The sequence below is a fragment of the Vipera berus genome (genome assembly GCF_964194415.1).
Source record: "Vipera berus genome assembly, chromosome: 1".
NCBI lineage: Eukaryota > Metazoa > Chordata > Lepidosauria > Squamata > Viperidae > Vipera > Vipera berus.
This window is the reverse complement of record NC_138202.1, coordinates 336640261-336656372: the sequence shown is the minus strand read 5'-3', so window position 1 is coordinate 336656372 and position 16112 is coordinate 336640261. Positions and strand designations below refer to the sequence as shown.

General features: G+C 40.7%; 1 protein-coding gene across 1 annotated transcript in view; it reads right to left on the bottom strand.

Annotated features, from left to right (window-relative positions):
* Window positions 1–16112, bottom strand: part of HADHA (hydroxyacyl-CoA dehydrogenase trifunctional multienzyme complex subunit alpha) — a 42395-nt gene that overhangs the window by 8285 nt on the left and 17998 nt on the right. The window contains exons 4-17 of the mRNA XM_081315037.1: window positions 15764–15897; window positions 14730–14868; window positions 13854–13973; window positions 13666–13768; window positions 12960–13082; window positions 12702–12820; window positions 9318–9374; window positions 7573–7682; window positions 6763–6897; window positions 5507–5678; window positions 4901–4987; window positions 3973–4113; window positions 1348–1416; window positions 166–361 (exon numbers count right to left, since the gene is read on the bottom strand). Coding sequence (XP_081171163.1) covers window positions 166–361; window positions 1348–1416; window positions 3973–4113; window positions 4901–4987; window positions 5507–5678; window positions 6763–6897; window positions 7573–7682; window positions 9318–9374; window positions 12702–12820; window positions 12960–13082; window positions 13666–13768; window positions 13854–13973; window positions 14730–14868; window positions 15764–15897 — 1705 coding nt within the window. The remainder of the gene's footprint in view (window positions 1–165; window positions 362–1347; window positions 1417–3972; window positions 4114–4900; window positions 4988–5506; window positions 5679–6762; window positions 6898–7572; window positions 7683–9317; window positions 9375–12701; window positions 12821–12959; window positions 13083–13665; window positions 13769–13853; window positions 13974–14729; window positions 14869–15763; window positions 15898–16112) is intronic.

Sequence of the window (16112 nt, the reverse complement as noted above, 5' to 3'; positions counted from 1 at the left end):
TGGACTTGAGAAGAGGCTTAAAGGGAACAAACCATCTCACAGAGAACCATCCACTGGCACCAGGTACTTGGAAACCAACAGAAACAACCAGAGAACAAGTGCAGAACAACTGATGCTGGTACATAAGACTGAAATGTGGGGAATTGCTCAGCTTGCAACTCTTACCTAAAAAGCCCTTGTTTACCATGGCTTTCATTAGCTCCACATTCCCCCCTTTGAATCGTTCACCAAAAACTTTGCCAAGATCTTCAGCTACATGAGTGGCCACATCGACCCCAACTTCATCAATCAAAGTAGCAGCTCCAACAGGGAAGCCAAAGCTAGTGGAAAGGGAATCCACTTTCTTAGGATCAACACCTTCCTGCAGAAAACGCAGTTGAAAAAGAAAATGCTTTGAGTGACAGGAGATCTAATTCTGGCAATAGATTGTTCAACAATTGGCAATAATCAGCAATTTCTGACTCAACTTATTAACAATATGAGCAAGACTGTTTGCCTCCTCCCTCTCAAATTATAGTGAGTAAACATGGCGTTCCTAATCATCATAACTCTTAACACTGATCTGCTACTGGATGAACCAGGTTATAACTTATGAGAAGACTATAAATGGTTAGTGTTGCCCATTTTGTCCCAGTTTCACTTGGTGGGTATAATGCTATTATATAAAAGCCACAATAGTAAAACTAATGAACCTGAGCTTATCCTTCTAATTATATGCAATTCTGTGAAAAACTATTTTTGAATGCATTTTTCTACTGAAGCTTGTCAATTTCCTATGGTAGTCTGAATGAACAAATAAAATTTTGATGTTGGTATCATTTATATATAAACAATCAACTTATGATTCGCTAGTCTGAAAACATAATTACCTCTTATATTAATTGCTTGTACTTCCAGAAATTGGGGCAATTGGAACCAAATACTTATTACAGTCCTGCATATTAGTGCATTCCTCCATGCTGAACTGTTTCAGCTCATACTTGAGGTTTTTCTAGTATTAACTACTTGTTTCAAGTCCTGCCACTTTTCTGCATTTAAATTTGAATTGACTTGACCATTCTGAAAAAACTGAATCTGTTCAAAGCAATCCCAAAATACCATTTAAATATTTGATGGCTGATATAAGTTCTTATTATGGAATTCAATAATTATCACGAGACATAAGGAATCCATGTAGCCTGCAAATTCAATTTCTGACTCAAATAACCTGGATGCTATTGGTTAATTTAAACACTCTTTATATTATCACTAGAACTTGAAATGGGATGAGTGTCTTTTCACAGAGCTGTATTATCCCATATAATATAAAAGACTCCCAAACCCCAGATGTTTGCAACAGACACTAACCTGGAGGACACGGATAATTTCAGACATCATGGGAGTAAGGCACCTAGTTGTATAGAATCCTGGACCATCCTGTGGAGGAGTAAACACAAATATGAAATAGGTTTGCCAAGGAAGATAAGGCAGCAAATAATCTAAATAGTCTTCCCTCACCAATTCACTTTAATGGATGTCGATTTTTCTTATATGTAGGATATTTCTCATCTATGAGATATTTTCTCATTTAGAGGCCATACGGGTGACACTAGTTTAGACCAACTTTTCAGTGGTATAGGGTGAACAGGAATTTAGGTTGAGATCCCAACTAATATGGATTTGATTTTTATTAATGCATTTGTCTTTAAGCACATAATTGATATTCTACATCTAAATATAAAAGGGTTAAGATTTTACCTCAGGCTGACATTTGTGAGCATTCCAAGAGCTCTTTAAAGTTGTTAAGACAAATAATTGGTATATTAAAAAGTTGTTTTATACCACCAAGAAAAAAAGCACAAAATCTGAGCTTTTTTTCGCTTTATAGGGAAGAAATGGTGGACTGAAGACAGCTCTGTGAGAAGCAGAGCTGACAACCACAGTAGATAAGGAGAAAACTTAAGATCACCCACAACTGCTCTAGATCAGGGCTTTTCAACCTTTTCACCTATTGTACCACTTTTAGGATATGGCAACATCCGAGTACCACGTTGCCTTGCAAGGTGTCAAAAGACAAAAAAAAAAAAGAGAAAAGTGATGAAGTACAGGTAGTCCTCGACTTACAACAGTTCACTTAGTGACTGTTCGAAGTTACAATGGCACTGAAAAAAGTGCCCCCCAAGCCACAGCTGAGCAAGACACCTGCCTGCCCGCCTGGTGGTGCTCTTTCTCCTGTCCAAGGTTTTCATTGTTGTGAGCATTTCTGTTGAGGATTGGCAGCGGGGATGAGGTGGGGAGTGTTTGATTTCTATTCCACCCATCTGCTGGGTGGTTGCAGCAGGTTTTGGTCCCTTCACATGACCCTGGGACACTGTGACCATCATAAATATGAATCAGTTGCCAAGCATCTGAATGTAAATCACAAGACCCTGGAGATGCTGCAACGTTCCAGCTGATCGGCGCTTCTTCTGGGCTCAGCAGAAGCACCGGGATCAGCACTGAGCTCCAGCTGTACCCTGGCGCTGGTCCTGGCGCTTCCGCTGAGCCCTGACAGCCCTGCAGCTCCAGCCATCTCTCACTCAGGCTTCTGCGGTGCTGGTTCAGCTCATTCCCCTCCCCCGCTACCACTTTTCTAGGATGGTCGCGTACCACCTGCCAGGTGCCAATGTACCACAGGTGGTACCCCTACCACTGGTTGAAAAGCCCTGCTCTAGACAGCTGCTCCTTAGAAGGAGACCACAAGACAGCAGATTTAGAGTTCTGGGAAACAAAGGAATAGCTACATTTACTGAATTTTAAGAGGGAATGATGTTACTAAAATTGTTCCTACCGTATTTTCCGGCGTATAAGACGACCCGGCGTATAAGACGACCCCCTACTTTTAAGAAGATTTTGAAGGTTTTGTCTTATACGCCGGAAAATACTTACCCGCTGGCCCTCCCGCTGCTCCCGCGCTTGTGCCGGCCCCCGAGGCGCAGTGTTTCCCGGGCGGCAGGCAGTGCCGGAGGGCAGCCACCACCCTGCCATGGCCGGCGCCCCTCCTGCTTCTCCCCCCAGGCCTTGAACTTCTCCCATTTGGCGCAGGGCGGGGCAGCTCCGCCCGCAGCCTCTTTTTTAGAACTCACGTGCCGCTTCCCTCTCACTGTCGGCCGAGGCGCGCTCGGCCCGGGCTCCCGGTCCCTCTTCCCGGCCGGCTTCCCGCCCTGCTCCTCATGGAGCTGGCCTGGGCGTGCAGCCTCTCGGTGTGGCTGCTTTTCCTGGGCAGCCTGGCGGTGCGGCTCCTGCGCTCCGACCTGTTGCTGAGCCGGCGGCTGCTGCTGCGCGTGCGCGTGGGGCTGGAGGCGCTAGCATGGCCAGTCCTTGAGCGAGCAACGGCAGCAGCTGCAGTAGCCACCCCAGAAGCTGACGAGAGTTTGCCCTCTATCACCCGTTCGCCGTTCGCCGTCGGCCGCTTAACCACGAGTTGCCATCGCCTGCCTCCATTCACCCAGTGATCCCGCCGCCCAGCAGAAAAAAGATCCGAAGGTGTTTTTTTTCCGGCGTATAAGACAACCCGGCGTATAAGACGACCCCCCAACTTTTGAGGTGATTTTCAGGGGTTCAAAAGTCGTCTTATACGCCGGAAAATACGGTACTTGTTTTGAGGAAAGGGGAAATTATTTCTTTAAAAATATTTTTCCTCATCCTATTTTTATTTTTCATTTTTTTTCTTTTCTGCAGCTTCTATTTATTCTTTCCTTTTTTTAGTTTGCATTAATTTTTATTGTTGTAATTATAATTTCTAATAAAATTAGCTTTTTTGACTCTCTTGTGAAAGTTCTCTATACATCTGCAGTTAAGTTTCCTGTGAAGAACAAGCTGATACTTTACTTGTCTTGTCACAGCCTACTCATGCACAGTAATTTAGAAAAAAATCTTTAATCCTGGCCGTTCTGACTCAAAGTGATAAACCCACTGGAAGCCTTCTGTATTTTACATAAAAGTCGCAATCACCTTAACCACAATGATGACTTTTCCTTGCTTGAGACCAACAGCCACAGCAGAGGCTGCCGTTTCTGGGGATGTCTTGTCAGTAGTAATGATCTCCAACAACTGCATCTTGTCCACAGGAGAGAAGTAGTGCATCCCAATCACCTGAGGTTTACAGGGTAACATAGAAAAGAATTAAGATCCTCACGTACTGCGGGCTTGTGATATGCTGCAAAGTGGAAACAGTCAAATCCCTGACACATGGTTAACCAAGTCTAATTAAAGCTAAGCTTAATTTTCTTGTAAGGTTTTTGCTTCTTTAAACTGTTCCAGCCGGCTGCTGTACGTGTTTAGGGGAGACTAGAACAAACTACTCACAAACGGAAGCCAAGGAGCCATTTATTATAGTCTACAGTACTATATCACAGAACGTTAGCAGGAATCTAGCAAACTCTAGGCGTTTAGGGCAAATAAATATATCTACTTTATGAGAGAGAGGTCAAAGCTCAGGATCAGAGTAAAATTTTATTTTATTTATTTTTTTATTTTAATTCCATTTATATCCCGCCCTTCTCCGAAGACTCAGGGCGGCTTACAAGCTTAGCAGTAGCCTTCATTCTATGTATATGCCTGCTTATTAGGGCTTTCATACACCCCCCAAGCGGCATTATTACAAAGTCAGCTTAATTGCCCCCAACAATCTGGGTCCTCATTTTACCTACCTCGGAAGGATGGAAGGCTGAGTCAACCTTGAGCCTGGTGGGATGCGAACCTGCACTAATTGCAGGCAGCTGGTGTTACTTAAGGAGGCATTAGCCCACTGCTCCACCAAGGCTCTTAAAAATGCTGGTTTTCCAACAAGACTAAGATATGCTGTGGGGAAACCACAGATGGAGAGACCTTACTTAACAACAGGTTTTCAGTATATTCTATAAAAACACACCAAACTCACCTTATCTGGCCTTTTGCTGGCTACAGCTATCTGATTGATGGGGAGAGCAGATGTGTTGCTGGCAAAGATACAATGAGGAGGGACAAGCTGGGAAGACAAAGGAAATGCTACATGTGGAAGAGGGAAGGTGCATAATTATGGCTACAGCAATCTTACATAAAGAAGAAACGAAAAAACCCCTTTCCACTGTAATATGTGATTTGGGATAGAGCATCCCATAAAGGCCCTGATTGTAGCCATGTGCTTGGTCACTTGACAGGACTGGCTTATACTTGGTAGCAAGCAAGCAACAGGGTAAGGCTTCACATCCTTATAATAATATTCCTTCCTCTGACTGCTACAGTTCTAATGTTGATTGATGGAATCATCCGATTGGACTGAATGGAGATACTTCCACGGGCAGTCATAGGATCAGATTACTGACCAGAGATAGACAAGCCCGGTATGTGCTTCAAGATTAACATAATCTTCTAATTTCTTCAGCTTTCGCAAAGGAATGATGTAGCAAACTTTATATAGTAAATTAGGAAATGGGAGATTCCCCCAAAGATATTCAAATGCATCTTGCAGACCCATCCTGCCAATTGGCCTTGAACTCTTACTTACTGCTTCCACCTCATTCAGCACTTTGTGTTTGATGTTGAGGTCTTCAAAGACAGCTTCAATGATCATGTCAGCTTTCTTAAAGTCCTTATAATCCAGCTGTGTCGTAAGGTCACTAAGGATCCGATCCCTCTCAAATGATGTCAAACTCTTCTTTTTCACTTTATCATTCAAGCTGAGAAAATGATTAGGGTGGGGACAGTGGGAGGTATTGAAAATAAGCTGTTGGGTAAAGTATAGTTGTGAAGAAACTGTTCACATTCATATATTTTTTTATACTGAAGAAAACCTGTCTTAAGCTTTGAAGGATCTTTCAAACACTAAGTAAAAACAACTCTATTGTTTTAGAAGCAGATGGCTTTTAAGCTTTAGGTTTTATTATTTTTAAGCACTTCTAAAATATTTAAGTTTTTGTTATAATTCTGAAATCTATCCTTTTACTCTAATTTTTTTGTAGCCAACCTGGAAATACATATACTGATCAACACACAACTAAACAAAAAAGCAAAGCAAAACAACACAGATTTTTGAGGCTAACAGTGCACTTATAAAGAGCCTTGTTTCCAAACACTTTGCCAAATGCGAATATTGATCATGGATACCCCTCTAAAAGGGAGAGGAATAATACTAAGATACTTGTCAAAATAGATATACTTAAGTAAAATGGAATCTGGAAGAGATACTACACTGATTTTTTTTTAAAAAAAGCTTGTAAGATAACCACTGTAAGGTAAGACAAAAATGTGTAATTGTTCTCTGTCAACTGACAATTTATTAGGAAGCACAGTAGCTCTCCCCAGGCCTAAACAAATCTACAAAAAGATATGATTCCCTTAGTAACTGAAAAAGGATCATAGCTCTTCAGCAATGCCAGCAGCTTTTGAAGATTATTTTATTGTTTTATTTACTTATTTAGAAAATTTACAATAATGCCCAAATTATTTAGTGATTCTGGGCAGCTTACAGAAGTAAGATTATTGGGAAAGAGTTATACACAAAACAAATGCTGGAATGAAAGGACATTGTTAGAGTCATACTTGCTACTCTGAGAAACTTTTTCAGCCTGTGTGTTTATGACATGAAGAGCTGTCAAGACATACTGAGCAATAGGATAAAAAATAATTTTGCATATTACTGCTTCAAAAATACTGGACCAGTATGGGACAACTGGAAGTGATAATTCAGGGCTGAAGTTACTGCAGGATTCCGTTCCCTCCAGGCTGCAAATACACCAGGCATTAGATCCTAAGTGAACATACCCTTTATAGACTTGCTGCTGTCCCTTGCTCAAGCCATCCAGAGTAGTGTCCTTCATTATGATCTTAAGACCCTTTTCCACAGAAACCTGAGCAATTCCTGCACCCATCAAACCTGCTCCCAGTATAGCAAGATTCCTGCATAAAGAGGTAATCAAGAAAAAGGAGTTGACAAGAAATTGGGTAAAATTTATAGTATAAATAAGTCACATTTAATTTTGTCCTTTTTAAAATAATGCTGGAAAGGTAAACAGATAATTCAAATAATGTTGAATAATTTACTAGTTAAAAAGCACCCCTAAGCTTCAAACTAGGTGGATGTAATTTCTGGGAGAAATGCTTATCTATAAACCAAAATAATACATTTCAAACTACGGTACATTTTAAAAAAAGAATCAACTAGAAATTAAGATCTTTATTAGTTGCCTGAATGACAGTATTTTCAATGCAGTTAGCATATAAACTTCCACTTTCCCTGCTTTGAAGTGGACAAGCTGGTTGTATAGAAAACTTTGAGCACGGTCCTGTCAGGATTCTGACTTTGCCTGTGCATGCAAAGCCCAATCTGGAGCAAAGCAGGAAAACTAACTTTCTGCCCTGCCAGGACAAGCAGAAAAAATGGGAGGTTCTGGCTTAGCTAGAATGCATTCAACAATTTCACAGCCAGTCCTCTCAAACTAGATTGAATTAACTAAGTGACATTCCTTTGAACTCGTCTGCATGTTATTACTGCAAGCCATCTAATCTTTTACATACAAACAGAGAGAACTGTTCTAGACAGCACACTTGAAGGCTGTTCATAGCTGAGCTTACTTGACTGGTTGCTTGGGCTCCCCAAACTTGTTCTTCTTGCACTGCACCTGACCATGGTAGAGCCCTATTAAGGCCTTGGATTCAGGAGTCATCCCAAGTTCCCCAAATTTCTGCAAGAAGTGGGGATGGAAAAAGTGGAGAGAAAATGAAAATGAAATGTTCAGAGGCACTGCCATGAAATCATCATACCATCCCCAAGTAACAACAAAGAGTGAACAAGCATTCTAGAAGGGCATATCAGAGGACCAGCTACAAATTAACATTGATGGGAGCCACAATGTTATCACATTTTGAACTACCGTATTTTCCGGCGTATAAGATGACTTTTTAACCCATGAAAATCATCTCAAAAGTTGGGGGGTCGTCTTATACGCCCAGTCGTCTTATACGCCAGAAAATACGGTAAGTTTTGATAGTCCATGGCCAGTGACCACAAAAAGGTATTTTAAATGGGTCTGTGGTGAAGAAAAGGTAGAGAACCACTGCTGAAGTATTCGTGTGCATGGCATTTCTCTCTAAACTTGCTGATTTTTCATCTGGTTTAGCTTAGGAATTACACTGCTTCTAACTGGTGATAATAGTGTTTAACATACGTTTGGTGCTAAATCCATATAAAGAGCCATAATGTGGCAATATGTGCATCTTTAGTCAATAATATAGGTATTTTTAGCAAGCTTTCCAGACAAAAGCTTAAATATAGATGTGATTTTATTTTTGCTGAATACAGTGTACTGTTGGAGCAGATATACCTATTTTTCTTGCTGGGTGCTCTTTTTGCTTTGTGTCATAACCCATGAAAGAAAATGCCATTATTATCCGGGGTTTAAATATTATACCATTATACATGTTTAAAACTCACCATTTTAAAAAATTCACCATTAGAAATATGACAAATATGGTTTCTATCTATGGACCATAGCATATGGTTATAAAAACTGGATCATCACAATGGCTGATGGTGGTTTAAAAGCAACTGAAGAAGTGAAACATAATCAGTGTTACACCCAAAAAACCCTAATTGTAATTTTTTTTAAAAAAATAAGGCAGCAGACACTTTGCATCAAAGGCCTTTTAAGCACTCCCTTATCTTGGCCTTGTTTATGTTACTGTTAGGATTTTGTTCAGTGATCTACTGAAAACAGATTTTTTTTTACAAAATAAAAGAGTGGATCACACATTCTATCTCATGCTGGCTTGTAGCGCTGAAGACTAGCTTTTTAAAAAAATAAAGATGGAAAATTGGAAATTATGGCTAATCTGAGAGCAACTGATCACTCAATGCTCCTGTCTACTGGAAAAAAACCTGCAACAAACCTTCACTGAAAACTCAAGGAGGAAATTGCTTAAGGCTGCAGGATAAAGACTTAAGAGAGCTGTTGACGTTACCTCTGAAAGACTATACTGAGTACACTATTGCTCCAGTAAGATTCTCACACATCCCCAATGCTATCCACTTTTTAAATTATAGGATACTATCCTTTTCTCTCTTAGCATAAAGAATGCTGAGGAGGTGGGAAATTAAGTGCTTTTGAGATGTCTTGATTCAGTTGATATAAACTAATGAGAATCAAGCTGCAGAGAATATCCAGGTACTGGTAATAATGAGAAGATAATTATAACAAAAGTGGCAAGTCCCGAAGATCTAATTTTAGAAGATGTACCAACTGTAGTACAGCATCAAGTCCAAACTCACTACCAGTCTGTTATCTATTTAAGTCAATCCAAGTGGATCAGAGATTCTTTACCTGGGATTCCAGAAGGTAGCCAGCTTCATTGCCTTGTTCTAGGCCAGTCTTCACTACCTAAACCCACAAAAAAAATTTTTTTTTCAAAGTATGTTTAGCCCATACTGTTGACAATAACAGCTAAAAACATTAAACACAGCCTTAAAAACAGTTAAGAGAAAAAGAACACATCAAAAGCCATTTATTTCACCTTTCAAGTACTGAAGGATGTGTTGCCTACCCTTCTGGCTCTCCCCAGACCTTACAACTGAGGTTTTTTTTAACCCCCTTGGCAGAAAAGATTCTAGCCCAGAAGGTAGGAACTTTGGGGAACGGAAAAAAAATCCCATGTTTCCACAACTAGTATCAACGCGGTGAAGTCCCAAAGGTGCTTTTTTTTCAAGAGGCAACTGGACTTTCGTGTTTTTCTTTGAAGACATTTTGCCTCTCATCCAAGAAGCTTCTTCGGCTCTGACTGGATGGTGGGGAATGGAAGGATTTATATTCCTTGCAGACAGATGGTCATTTGCATTCTTTTAGAGAGTCGTTGAGGCCACTTGGAGGTTTATCTGTATCCTCAGGGTCACCTGAATAGCGCAAATGGGTGTGGAGCCTTTTTGGAGCTGCTGAAAGGACTGTGTTGTAGACTGGAGATAGATGATGTCGTATCCCTCCCCCTCTTTTGGGAAAGGGCTGTTCAGTTTTGACATAGGTGGCTTCTGTGACTCCTCTTTCACACCAGCAGTCCTCTCTATTCAAAATGTGGACTTTGCTGTCTTCAAAACAGTGGCCTTTGTCTTTTAAAGGCAGATGGACTGCTTGTCCTGATGGGCTTGTTCTCCTATGTTGTTCCATGTGTTTTATAATTCATAAAAGATTCAGCAGCTAAATGTCTTCAAAGAAAAACAAGAAAGTCCAGTTGCCTCTTGAAAAAAAAGCACCTTTGGGACAACCGTGACCTGGATGACTGAGAATCTCCACAGACATTCAAGCAATGCGTCCAGGTTTTATTTTGCAATACTCTGAAGAGCTTTCAAAAAAGATCCCAAACCTGCAGCCTAGCTTTTTGCAACTTTGTGCCTCCATACAAAGTACTATACTTTGGGAATAGTGGGAATTGTAATCCAACAGATATAGCTTGCTGTAGCTTAAAATAAATAAAAAAAATCAAAACTGGGAGGGATTCAATAATGTTTGTATTACATTTTTTTCAGTTATGGAGCAAGATAGAACAATTCTTCCTTTCCCTTATAGCAGGGGTGTCAAACTCAATTTCATTGAGGGCCGCATCAGCATTGCGGTTGCCCTCAGGGGGCCAGGTGGGTGTGGCCAGGGTGGGCGTGGCCTACTGGGTGGGCATGGCTAGAGTGCGTATGGCCTACTGGGTGGGCATGGCCAGCTCTACATCGTTCGCATCAAGGGTGCCTATGGGGGCCTGGGCAGGAGTGGGACAGATCTGAGGGTCTCTGGCAGAAGGAGGGTCTCTGGGCCAGGGCCAAGGCAGTGGGGGCCGGTCCCTCACTGTTTCCAGGATGGCTTCGCAGGCCACATGAAAGCACTTCACGGGCCGGATCCGGCCCCCGGGCCTTGTGTTTGACATGTCTGCCTTATAGCCTCCATGCATTCTTAAAATCCTTCTCCCGAGCGTTCCCAACTTTCCAGGGGAGATTTTGAAGGCATGCAGGGGAAACAAAGGTGAAGGAAGTTTGCACTACACAAATAGACTTTCCCACGCTGCAGTCCACCCAACAGTATTCCATCTGATCAGAAAATTCCAGAAATGCCCTCTTGCTACTGAGATTTTAAAGTTTTTTTCCTCCTTATACTTTGCTCCCAAATTGTTTCATCAATAAATACTGAACAAAACAACTTCCCAATTTGGATGTGTTGCAGGTGACGGTCGTGCCTAGGAGACCTTTTGTGCAGTTTCATGTTGTGCGCCAGTTGCACCCTTTCCTGGACTGTGAGGCCTGCACAAGGTCACTCATGGCCTGATCATCTCCTGGTTCAATTACTGAAACTTGTGCTTGAAGAATATTCAGAAGCTAAAAACTGGTGTAGAGCATAACAGTGTAGACAATTCTGTGAAATATGAGACACCACTGTTGTACAAGCTGCTTTGGCTGCTGTTTTGCTTCCAGACCCAATTCAAAGTGATGGCTGTCACCTTTAAAGCCCTTCATGGCATGGGCATGGGGTATCTGAGGAACTGTCTCACCCATGGAACTAACACGCCCCAATTGTTCCAATGGGAAAAACAACTTTGGCCAAAGAATTTCAGCTAGCAAGGTGCTGGAGAAGAGCCCACATTCTGGAATATTCTCCTGTCGGAGGTGAGGTCTGCCTCCACACTCCTGGCCTACTGGAAGAACCTAAAAATGTGGCTTTGCTGCTTCGATTGGGTCCCAGCAAAGCCTGCCATGTTGCAGCTAGCTGGCAGGTTAGAGAACATACTCACCCCCAAGTCGCCCATCATCTCTGCTTTTAACCTTTAACTTCTCCATTCAATTCTTTTAACTGCTTTTTTAGCACGTATTAATTTTTAATTAACCTGTAAGCCCTCTAAAGTCACTGTTTTACTGAAATGGGCAGCATAGGAATTTAATAAATTACTCATGTATTCAGATCAATTAAACGCATAAATAGAATAAATAGCAACAAAGAGTACCCTAGTAAAGCTAGGAAGGAAAAAAGAAAATGAAGAATATTAAAGTAAAGCAAGCAGCAAATACGAAGTCTAAAACAATGTTTTAAATACCCAGTAAAATAAAAAGATCTTTTATCTTTTTGCAAAAACTATATTCCTAGGTAACAGGTAAGCCACTACAAAAGGGCTCTTTTCTTGAAGAGCCACCAACATCGAGAGAAATGTAAGCTGCATTCTTTGAAGTAGCACTTTCCATCAAAGAGCAGTTTTACAAATTCAATCACTATGCTTTCAGTTTATACTTACTAATGTTTCTGGAATAAGTCAGACAGTTGTAAGAGAGAATCTCACAGATGCCAAAATAGCACGAATGCTCTGCAAAAGCTAAAAAAGCTTTTAGCCAACCTTTTTGAAAATGAAAACATTTTGCTCCTCCAGGTGGAGGTCGCCTATATTCTGGTTTAGAATGCTTGTTAAATACTGAAGAACTATGACACATAACCTGCAAAGAGTTTGGCCTTCAGGTAACTAAATGATCTATTTATAAATAGCTTCCTTGAACCAAATTTGGGTTCCAAGTCATCCTAGCCAGCCCCTTTCCCAAAACAAGATCAAATATGTCACTAATCTCATTCTAAAGTTGAAAACATTCAAGCTGAAAACAAATGAGCAGAAGCTACATACGTACAGAAACATGCACTATCTAACTTTGAAAGCCTGGGTGGAACCCCAAAAGCCACCAAAGAAACCTGAATTACCTCAATGATGCTCAAGGGTGCAGGATAAAGTCCTTTGGTTTGCTTCTGGACTTTTTTTTCTACTGTTTTGTATACTTGTTGCCTCATAAAGGGAATTGTCAAGGCATAATCCGTCACTTCTGTAAGATAAAGCAGTTCAGTGACAAACTACTCTGGGCTAATTTGGCCTGTAGGCCAAAGGAACCCCAAAATTTCAAGAAAAAACAAGGGCCAGGGCACCTTTTCCAAGAATCAAAACAAAATTAATTTAGCACTCACTCTGAATCAGCCCTTTGTCAACCTTTCGAGTAATTGTTTTGTTGGCTAGTCCTTGTGCAAATGTAATGGCCACCTCTTCCAGATATTCCATGGTCCGTTCCTCAGGGCTCTTGATACCTGGACCTGCAAATGCAACGATATTAGTAGCCTGCCCATCTGGATAACAGAAAGGGCAACTTTCAGTATCACAAGAATTCTGTTGAAGCTCCCACTTCTATACCTCCTTCAAAACCCTTATGCTGCACCACTAATTTTATTTATAAACCCATAGGCAGAGATGAATTTTCACTGATGGCATTATTTGCTTTTGATTGGTTAGAAGTTGGGAATCTATATAAATGTTTTAAATAAAATAATTACTTCAAGCAAAGGGTTTGATTGGTCCACTCTTGGCACAATAAGCTTCCTTGTTCCCCATATTGTAGAACATCCTACACAGTATTTTTTTTTGTAAAAGAAAAAGGTGCCGGTCATACAACCCGCCTTGCCTATGCTACAAGGTTCCATCCAAAAAAGGTGCCGGAACTCCGTTCTGAGCGTTCTATGAGAAAAAAAGCCCTGATCCTACAAATTTACAACTTTCCCTCCATTCTTTCAATCCCAGTCTCAGAGCTGTATTCCCTCCCCTCATTCCAAGTCCATAATATTCTCTTTCTGCACGGAGAATTTGAGGCAAAAAGTATGTGTGGAAAGATCACAATCTAACCTAGTGGATCCACCAACTGGTCTACTAGTCCCATTTTTTTTGCTTTGTCAGCACGGATATTTCTTCCAGTTAACATCATGTCAAAGGCGGAAGGAATTCCTACCTGAAATAGAGAAATAGGTATTTCACATATCAAAAAAAGGGGCACAGGAAGGAAAACTGGGTCTTTATCAAAGAGATCATCTCACCATCTTTGGCAATCTCTGCGTGCCTCCTGCTCCTGGAAGCAACCCCAGCAACATCTCAGGAGCTCCCAGGACTGTCTTTTTATCCTTAGTGGCTATTCTATATTGGCAAGCGATGGCAACCTGAAGAGTCAGAAAGCAGAATTACAATTCATTTTCCCCCAAACACATTCCAAGGTCCAGCAATTGTTTTGTATGAACTTTATTCTCTATTATTTATTTTCCTCACAATAAAAAACTCTGTGAGGTGAGTTGGGCTGAGAGAGAATGATTGGCCCAAAATCACCCGGACAGTGATCAGGGCTTTTTTTCTCATATCTCATATCTCATTTCTCCTATCTCATGTCTACGATAGGACTAGAACTCAATTTCCTGGTTTCTAGCTTGATGCCTTAACCACTACACCAAACTAGTTCTCTTTATGCTGAAGAATCCCCATTTTCTAAAACAATCCTACATTAACAACTCTTCTTGAGGTTGCTCCATAGATTTTTCTAATCAAATGTTTGGCAGAATTAGCTAGCTGGAATTTTTATTAATCTGTTTTTATTGTATTAAGGACCGGTCAGTCCTAGAGGAGATCAACCCTGACTGCTCCTTAGAAGGCCAGATCCTGAAATTGAAACTCAAATACTTTGGCCACCTAATGACAAGGAAGGACTAGAGCCTAATGCTGGGAAAGATTGAGGGCAAGAGAAGAAGGGGAGGACAGAGAATGAGGTGGCTGGATGGAGTCACTGAAGCAGTAGGCGTGAGCTTAAATGGACTCCAAAAGATGGTAGAGGACAGGAAGGCCTGGAGGAATGTTGTCCATGGGGTCGCGATGGGTCGGACACAACTTCGCAACTAACAACAACAAATGGAAGCCTTTCTTCATACCTCTAGCCCTCCGCCAAGGCAGGAACCACTGATAGCCGCAACAATGGGTTTGGGTGACTTTTCAAGGCTCTGCAGCATCTTCTGACCTTCCTGAGATAGTTCAGTTATTTCTTGGCTGGACCCACAATTCTCAATCATGCTACAATGTGAAACCAAAGTGGAGAAAGCCAGATGAATGCCGGCTATCTGGTGAAGAGAATTATATTTACTTCACATCTACAAAAAAGCAATTTGAAGGTTTCTTTTTTCAAGTGACTCAAAGTTACCTTTTTTCTTTGTGAATACTACTTTAAGTTAATGTGAATTAAAATCTTTCTCAACTTCATATAATGCTCTAATGAGCTTAATTTCATTCTTGATGGGTCCTAGTTTTTTACTTTGGAAAAGAAAATGTTTGTCTAGTACTACCTTGATTTTCTTCTGGAAAGTGTCAATTCGGCCACTATCAAATTACTGATTTGGTAATTTCACATTTCACAATGTTAGAAATTTTACTTCTCAATCCCCCAAATGGCTGGCTTGGTACATTTTGAAAGAAAAACAAGTGTTTCTCCAAAAAAATACATCCTGATTTTCTGAGTTTTATACACTTTTACAAAAGAGGAATTTTGTTTTATATTAAAGCACATGCTAATGCCTTCATCTTTCTTCCCTGAATTTAGAAGTCACTAACCATCTACAACAGGGAAGTAACCATCCTAATGATCAACTACCTCTGTTAATCCATTTTTTTCCAGCAGGGAGCAGAGGATTTTAAGCACACTACCTGTTTTATTGCCCTCTAATGTTTGTGGATAAATTGCAAAGCAAAGTGATTTCTATTTTGCAGTACAGCATGCTCAGGGAAGAAGCAGTAAGTGTAAATCTTTTTGGTATAATCTCTTAGGCAAAATATGTAAAAGGTACATATATTAAGAATGTTAAAATAACTTAAATATATTAAGAGGCCAGTAGGGGGTGACCATTTTTTTAAAAAACAACAACAACACAGTATCTCCAGTTATCTAGCAGGGATTCCCCTCCATAGAACTTACTTGATGTCTGCCCCTGCAATAAAACAACCAGGCTTTCCTGAGATAAGGACTGCACTTTTGACAGCATCGTTGCTCCATATTTCTTTCATTATGTCTATAAACTCAGCTTGCATTTCCCTGGACAATGTGTTTACCTATAACATAGAAATAGGTAAGTTAAAACCAAGGCAGAAAGTTCAGTATTAGATGGAGATATCCTTTGCCTTTCTTCCTTCCTGAAACTGGCAATCTCTCCAAAAGAATCGATGCTCACAGAGGCTACGATATTTAAGAATTCAGCACAATAAAATAATCACAAAATGTTCTGTGCTTTTCAAGGTACATTCAACAGTAATGATTAGCATACATT